Source organism: Mastomys coucha, unplaced genomic scaffold, assembly GCF_008632895.1.
Source record: "Mastomys coucha isolate ucsf_1 unplaced genomic scaffold, UCSF_Mcou_1 pScaffold20, whole genome shotgun sequence".
In the NCBI taxonomy this organism is placed as follows: domain Eukaryota; kingdom Metazoa; phylum Chordata; class Mammalia; order Rodentia; family Muridae; genus Mastomys; species Mastomys coucha.
Genome location: NW_022196903.1, coordinates 121,728,835 through 121,737,611, shown reverse-complemented (window position 1 = coordinate 121,737,611; position 8,777 = coordinate 121,728,835). Strand labels below are relative to the sequence as shown.

At 43.1% G+C, this 8,777-nt stretch overlaps 1 protein-coding gene across 1 annotated transcript in view; it reads left to right on the top strand.

Annotated features, from left to right (window-relative positions):
- The window catches only part of LOC116100008 (killer cell lectin-like receptor subfamily B member 1C), a 62,075-nt gene that overhangs the window by 49,069 nt on the left and 4,229 nt on the right, over positions 1 to 8,777 (top strand). Inside the window, 5 exon segments of the mRNA XM_031384068.1 lie at positions 1,588 to 1,686; positions 2,765 to 2,839; positions 3,330 to 3,363; positions 3,365 to 3,464; positions 3,804 to 3,919. Coding sequence (XP_031239928.1) covers positions 1,588 to 1,686; positions 2,765 to 2,839; positions 3,330 to 3,363; positions 3,365 to 3,464; positions 3,804 to 3,919 — 424 coding nt within the window.

Below are 8,777 nucleotides of genomic sequence, written 5' to 3'. Positions count from 1 at the left end.
GCTTCCTTGTATAAAACTAAAATGCTTGAAATCTAACCTTTCTATACTGTGTCAAGGATGTGAGCACATGACTCTTTAAGGCTCTTTGTTAGAAAAGATTTAAAAAGGAAAAAAAAAAAACAGTTTTAAAAACACCAGGAAAAAAGTCCAAAGAAAAAAGTCACCCAAACTGCATTATAAATTTTATATAGGGGTCTGGGAAAGTGGAAGGTTTTGTTGACCAGAGGGGAGTTTGATGGAGCCAGTTATGTATGACAGGCACAGATAAGCGTTTGTTTTCCCTGTTTATGATGGACCCAGTATGTGCATGTGTGATCATGTCCTGGAGCACAGGTGGCCTCTTAAGGAATGTATCCTTGAATAAAACAGACTCTCCCACTCCTAGCAGCCTTCAGCTGTCAATGACTCCCCAGATGACATTGGAACTCCATGCCCAACTCCCCCACCATGCTGTGCCTTTGCCTGACTTGAGCTTTCAAAGGTCTTGTGCAGGCTACGACAAATGGCGTGAGTTCTTATGTGCAGCTGCCCTGCTGTGTCTAGAAGATGGTGTTTCATTGCAGTTGTCCACCATCTCTGGCTCTGCAGTCATTCTATCCCCTCTTCTATGATGATGGCAGAGCCTTGGTTGGGGGTGGGATGAGATGCAGATGTCCCATTTGGAGCCTAGTACTTCATAGTCTCTTATTCTCTAGGTGTTGTGGGTGATGGACACCTATCATCCCATCACTTGGGAGGTGGAGGCAGGAGAATCAGGAATTCAAGGTCATCTTCAGCCACACAGAGGGTTAGCATTCAGCCTGGACTAAGGGACAACTCTGCCTTTAAAGTATAGGAAAGAATATTGTGAAAACCACATTGTTTAATATGTACTTAGTGTGTGCATGCGTGTGTGTGTGTGTGTGTGTGTGTGTGTGTGTGTGTGTGTGTGTGTGAATGAGTGTACATAGAGTCGGGTACTATCCACTTTCAGTTCATCTATCCACTAGGAGCTTTGGAATTCAGCCAATAAGGAGGGACTAACACAACTGAAATACTGAAATGCTGTCAGGACTCATAAGAGCCTTCTCCTTGGATGCCACGCCTTCAATCCAAAATGGAGACCATTGTAGACAGCAGTGAAGCAGACCCCATGTCCAGGAATAGAATCTTATGTCATCAACACTGAAAGTCACAATTACCACAAAACTGAGCATCAAAAACGTATCTTGATTAAAAGAAGAAGATCCTCCTTAGAGATGCTTTGACTCCCTTCCCGAAACAGAGCATACCATTTACTTTTGGACAGCACTCAGCGGCTGTCAACCCATCTTCATAGCTATCAAGTTTGATTCAGCAGACACTCCTTTGTGCATAATAAGTGCATAAGCCTTATCCTTTCAGTCCTGCTTTATTAAAGCAAACAGCTGAACCTAACAGAGAATTCATCTTGTGGAATTCTTCTTTTAAGATGATGGAGAAAGGCTCATATCTGCAGCCAACCCTCTACTAGAATCCATTTGTCCTTGTTAGTCAAAACCACCTTTAACTTTTATTCCAGATGTCTTCAACTGACTTAAAGGAATAACAAGGTTTTTAACTTCACAGATGCCTGTCGGTGCTCATGTTCACACAGGTTGGCTCTGAAGCTCAGCTGTGCTGGACTGGTCCTTCTCGTCCTGACCCTGATTGGGATGAGTGTTGTAGGTAAGTGAGGCCAGGACTCGTGCTTCAGAAACCTTCCTCTGCTTCCATCCTAAATATCAGTGCCTCCTCACATGATTTGGCCTCTTGAGCCTGGGGGAGGGTCAATGACATGAGTAGGTACAGGACAGTATCCCACACCCAGCGAGGAATTTCACGTTTCTTTCATGGTTCCAAATTCCTCTGAGACCCATTAGGAGCTATTACACACAAAGGGCTCTAATGGACCCAAGCATGGCAAAGATGGCACCAGAGATTTTGTCCTTTCCCTGTTCCTCTCCCTTGCTAAAGCCCCCAAGGTCTATTCCCTTAGTTAGCCACTTCCTTATGCCTGATTCAATCCTGAGGCTGATCACCGAGGTCCAGCTACCAAAGCATCAAGGTCCAGTAATCAAAATCATTATTTGGTCACCCTGACTAACATGCCAATCAAGACTTCCCAACTGACCCTAGCACAGACTTCCCCTTTTTCTCCTTAAAACCCCACTCTTGCAAAGTCACCTGCTGCTGTCTTGCCTGATCCAGAGGCAACCTGACTTGCAATCCCTCCAGGCTAAATAATGTCCTTTGTGCTGAGAATTTGGTGTCTGAGTGTGTTCTGAGCTGACTCCAAGCCTCCAAACCCCAACACAAACACAACATACCTGTACCCAGAACCAAAAAAAAAAAAATCTTAATTGTGACAAAAACAATAACAAATCAAACTAAAAGGCTCAAATGCTGGTTTATTAAGTATCTATTAAACTCCAATTCCAATGGCACTAAGCTGTCTTCCATGGAGGAGTGTGCTAATACTCATTCTGAAGAGGAGGATTCAGGTGGGGAGGGTAAGTTAAGAGTCTCTGTAAGGCCATTGGATAATATGTGACTAAACAGAGGTGCAAACCCACGCGTTCTGTGTTTTTCTCCTTTGTTTATACATTTTGTCTCCTCCCTCAGCCCAGTTTGCTACCATTTTATTCTCAGTCCAGAAGTTTAGGTTTGTTGAAATAACTTTATTTCCTGGAGTGAGAAATGGAACACACCTGTTCCACCATTCATTTCAGCACCAATCTTCTCTGTGTGTTTTCTCATTTACTAGTGCGAGTCTTAATGCAAAAACCATCAATAGAAAAATGCTGTGTGTTTATTCAAGAGAACCTGAACAAAACAAAAGGTAACTTTTGTGCCTTGTATTTTGGGCGAATAATAGCTGATGTTTGCTATTTACCAGGGGTTATGTCAGCCAAGGCTTACAACAGCCATCTGTGAAGACTCTATCATCATATCTTATGTTAGAGGAAATTGCTGCATAGGAAATTGTTGAGGGTCTCATGATTTGTAGTTAATAAGGCTGGAAACATCTCTGAAACTGTGTGACCATGAAGCCTGAGATCTTAACCACTTGGCCATGCTGCCTAGGGATGCTAGCATACTTGATCATTAACTTAAGAAAATGGGTGTGCCAAACAGTTAACTTTGTCTAAAGTATATTAATAGAAAAATGTGTATTCCTTGTTATTTATATTTCTTTGCCATATCATAACAGCCATCTTATTCCTGTGCATGTTAATAAAAATGTGTGTTAGTAAAGCAACTACTGTGTGTAACTGGCTGTGGTGCAGCAAGAACAGAGTAGGATACACCATGTCTTCCTCTCCCTTCAGATTATCCAGCTAAGGTAGAGTGCCCACAAGCCTGGCTTTCATGTTTCTCAAGTTTCCCACACTTGGAAGCAAGGTCTAGCTGACTGTGGTAGAAAAGGAGCCACTTTGCTGCTCATTCAAGACCAAGAAGAACTGGTAAGCTGTTCAATAAAACAGAACACACTAGCACATTCTTTAAACTACACTAATGTCTCTAGACTTAACAGATCTTCCACACAAGGGAAGTGGAGACTTTACATTATGGAAGCTCATAGTCTGAGAAAATAATTGAACATGTGACCCAAAAACTGCATGTATAAGGTGTCCTTTGGATCTTTAATACAGGGCACAGATTTAACAAAGGAGGAAGAATTAACTGTTGGGGACTCAGAATGGGTACAGGTGACCCTTTAACTAGGTTTCAGGAGGCTGGTAGAATGTGAGTCACCAATACACAGACTTGAGGTTAAGTCCTCTGCTCTGTTTTGATTGTAGAGGTTCCTACAGGACTTAATAAAGGAAGAATATAATTTATTTTGGATTGGATTAAGTTACACATTGCCAGATAAGAACTGGAAGTGGATAAATGGCTCAACTTTAAATTCTGATGTGTGAGCACTAGAAGAACTAATTTAAATATTTATTTCTGTTGTGGGGGCTTTTCAGGGTTCCCCTTGGGGTATAATAATAAACAATGGAGAATGTGTAGTACAGCTCTATTTTCAGTTTTCATCCAAAGCTTTCTTTCTGACATAAAAGGTTAATTAGTATAGTGGGCAGAGTTCAGAGCTTACTCACTCAGGAACCAATCAGCAGGCATCAGGACTACTCCCTTTTATACCCTAGTGCTGCCCTTTGGCCAGATTGAAGGCTATGTGACCTCCCCATGGCATCTTGCTTTCTAATGTGATAATCTCAGAAGTCATCTTTTGGGCAGATGAGGATGTGACTAACATTTACAGATAGAAAGCAGGTCTTGTAGGAGCTTTCAGAAACTGAGCCACCAACAGAAGAAAACACACAAGGGCTGACACCAGGCCCCAGGTACTCATACAACAGAAGTGCAGATCCATGTGGGTCCACCAACAACTAGAGCAGAGACTCTCCCTAAAACTGTAGCCCAACTGTGGTATGCTTTCCCCAAGAGGGCTGCCTTGTCTGGCCTCAGTGGGAGAGGATGCACCTAATCTGGCAGAGACTTGATGCACCAGATTGAGGAGATACAGAGGGAGGGGGTATGAAGTGAGGGTCTCAGTGAGGGGGGACAATGAGTGGGCAGCACTTTGGAAGGGGAGAAACAAAGAAAGAAAGAGAGAAAGGAGGGAAGAAAGAAAGGAAGGAAGGAGGAAGGATGGAAAGATGGGAGGAAGGAAGGAAGGAAGGGAGGGAGGGAAGGAAGGAAGCTATCGAGAAAAGTTCTTGTGGGCTATAGAAATAACAATACCATATACCCTGCCAGCGTTCGGCACTGCCAGCATACCAGTTAACAATTGAGAAGGCAGAAGCACAACTTCATAGCCAGCTGATACAGTATGTGTGGGGGGTACATTACCCCAAAACATTTCAGAGCATTAAGGCTATATCTAAGATATAGATGACAGTAGTCATGCTGCTTGCTCATTGGTTCAGAGTGAGGAACACTGATGTCAAAGACTGAAGAAGTTCAGAATAGCCTGAAAATAGGATTGTAAAGGTAGTTAAAGATTTTTACTTATAAAAGATACCAGCCTTCTACACATGGGAACTGGCTCTTACTGCAGGCCAGCCGATCTGGGCCTCCCTCAACCCGCAGGAGAAATGGGGTCCTAGTCAGAGCGACCAGGCGTAGGTGAAGAAATGATGGCAGAGATGACACATGAAGTATAGTATCGGAATGTATTTCTTAAAAATGGCATCAGACTTTTACAGTCATTGCAAAAGAGAAATGATAAATCTGGCAGCTCAGCAGTTAAGGTACATCTGAGGCCATCTAAAACAAACTGGGTCTAAAGCAACAGCTATCTCCTCTGAACCGGTGCTGCATCCCCCGGGCCCAAGCGCTCTCGGTCCGGGGGAATGAGGATTGCATGAGTCTGAGTCCTAGCCCATCTAAGTTCTAGTGCGAATCCTTCTGTGAGTTCACAGTGCTAGTCCTGCATGCGAGTCCAAGTCCTTCATGCGAGTCCAAGTTTAAGTCCTCCTGCACCAAGTGAAAAGCAGGCTTATATGGTATACAGAAAGCAGGGCAGATGACAAGAGTCACGTAGGCAGGTGACACATCAAGGTCAGTGATCTTACTGACCAAGATCACATATCCAGTTGTGAAGCTGGAGGAAGAGCAATGGTGCCCCTCCCTGCTGGGGCTAATTTGGTATTCCTATACTAATTCTCTGGTTCTGCTGGAGGCAATGACTAAGAGGTTCTGACCTAACACTTCTAGCTAATATCCTTGAGTGGAAGCCCTTCGATTACTCTCTAGTATGTAAAACATTTCTAACTGTCTTAAGGAATGTCCTTGACCTCTGTTGCCAGCCTGGCAAGGCAGATTCCTTGAGAGAAATTCCAAGTTATGGACAGCTTGGTATTAAACTAGGATAGGTTGGTAACATTGTGTTGGCCAGGAAACAATGTCCAATCTTAGCCATTTACGAATTATTTCTTGGGGTACCTTTATGCCTAATTATGAGGGTGTGTTGATGATTGGAAAGACTAATCTGGAACACATCTGAGTTAGGAGATACCAGCGACTGTTTGAATATCCAGGAGGCACAGAACTCCTTTTGGATCCTTATTGCCTCTTATCCTTAATCAGGATTTTATCCCCGATATTTTGGATGCGACTGGAGTAGACGAGTGTGCGTGGCAGGCTCTCTGAAAAATGAAAACAGTCCAGCAAAGCTCAGAACATTTACCCCCCAACCCTCCCACAGGGTTTCTCTGTGTAGCCTTGGCTGTCCTGGAACTCACTCTGTAGACCAGGCTGGCCTTGAACTCAGAAATCCGCCTGCCTACCTCTGCCTCCCAAGTGCTGGAATTAAAGGTGTGAGCCACCACTACCCATCTTCCAGAGCATTTTTAAATGTTTATTTTTGTGTGTGTATTTTTTATTTCTCTTTTTGTATATATATGTATGCTATATATGTGAGGTACCTACAGAGGCCAGAAGAAGGCCCTGGAGTTGGAGTCACAGTATCAAGTGGCGCAGATGTATTCTGTGGCTGAAGCCAGTAAAAATGAAACTGGTGGTGGGGAAGGTATGGAGGTCTCTGGGTCGAGCCGGCCCGCAGCTCCACGGGTCTGGGTTCTCCTCAGCTGGAGGTTTGAAACAAGGACCTGGAAAATAAGAGGGGTCGAGGAACAAAGAGACAGGGAAGCCAAGTAGCTTTATCAAGGCTTCCAATTACTTAGGGATCTTTACAGCATTTATAGGGGCAGGTAAAAACCAAACCTGAAATCTCCAGGTACAAGATAATAAGCACAACATAAACACTTTAGCAGAAATCAGAAGCCAGAGTCTCTGGCAACCCAAAGTCCTCAAGCAGGTAGGCGTTTTCGCAGCTCAGTGTCACTTCCAGGCTGCTGTCTTCAAAGGTGAGCTGTCATTGTACTGGGCTATTGTTTAGCCCCGCAGGTGGCCGCCTCTTGGCGCAGGCTGTCAGTCCTCTGCAGCAGAGCTGTGGAGGGGGGTGGAGGGAGCCAACAGAGGTCCTGGTGAATGAGCCCTATGAGAAGGATGATGGCGAGAAAGGCCAGTACACACACAAGATCTACCACTTACAGAGCAAAGTACCCACATTTGTTTGAATGCTGGCCCCAGAAGGCGCCCTGAATATACATGAGAAAGCCTGAAATGCCTACCCTTACTGCAGAACCGTTATTACAAATGAGTACATGAAAGAAGACTTTCTGATTAAAATTGAAACCTGGCATAAGCCAGATCTTGGCACACAGGAGAATGTGCATAAACTGGAGCCTGAGGCATGGAAACATGTGGAAGATATATATCTATATCTATATCTATATCTATATCTATATCTATATCTATATCTATCTATCTATCTATCTATCTATCTATATATATATATATATATAGAGAGAGAGAGAGAGAGAGAGAGAGAGAGACATTGCTGATTGAAGCCAAGTACTTAGCAAGGATTACAAGGCAGAGGAAGACCCAGCAAAATTTAAGTCTATTAAAACAGGACGAGGACCATTGAGCCCAAATTGGAAGCAAGAACTTGTCAATCAGAAAGACTGCCCATATTTGTGTGCATACAAACTGGTTACTCTCAAGTTCAAGTGGTGGGGCTTGCAGAACAAAGTGGAAAACTTTATACATGGTGTACACCGCCGTATTTACAGCTCATCCTCCCTCCACTGTGCTATGACCCATTTCTGTATGCCCTCCCCCTTTATTTCCAAGTGATGTTCTCAGTCTTTCAAATGAGCTTCCCTTTGTGATGTGATTATTTAAGCTCACTTACTTCAGCTTGGGATAAACTGAGCTATTATGCTTCCCGGGCAGATCTTTGGTAATGCTGAATATTCACTTGGGAAGAGAGGAGGAGTTAAAATTACGGAGACACCTACCTCCAGCTCCTCACAATAGGAATGTGGCTTCAGAACCCTAACCTCTGCTCCTAGTAACCTCTTGTTCGTGTGCTCTAAGCACCAAGAAGGCACCCAAGGCCCAGCCAGTCTCAGAAAATTTAGCAAATAATAAATAACCCCTACTAAAAAAAAAAAAAATACCAGCCTTTTATAAGGTCATGTGTATATATGCAGGTATGTATGTGTATATGCATGTATATGTATGTATGTATATATATATATATATATATATATATATATATATATATATATGTGTGTGTGTGTGTGTGTGTGTGTGTGTGTGCATGGATGCAATGGAATTTTAATGCCAGGTACTAGATTAACTCCTTTGGAAAATGACTACTAAGAACCTATCAAGGTACATAATTGCTTCTTTCTTTTACCTTTTTTATACTTTTCTACACATTACACAGAATGTCTTAAGCAGTACATTTCAAATTTTGGTGAAAATATAATACAGGTCAATTTGTCAGGTTCAAACTAAGATAGAGTACAAAAGAAAAAAAATACAATAAATATCAATATGGATCTCTGACATCTGACAGAAACTACCCACATATTAACAGTTGTTGCAGAGGATGCAATAAAATTCTTTATCAATCAGCTTTTTGTCACCGTGATAAACTATCTGAGATGAACAAGTATGGAAAGATGGTTGGGTATCAATTTTTTTTTTAATTTGAGAGGTCTCAGCTTGTAGTCTGCTGCTCCATTGCGGTGACTCCTGTGGCAATGCAGAGACACAGGAGAAGGGCAGGGACAAGCCTAGTTGCTCAGACAGGAGCAGAGAGAAAGGAGACACAGGGGCAGGTAGGCCTTCCAAAGGCCTGGCCTCTTCCTGGGAGGCTCACTTCATTCAGCTGGCAACTCAGCAGTGAG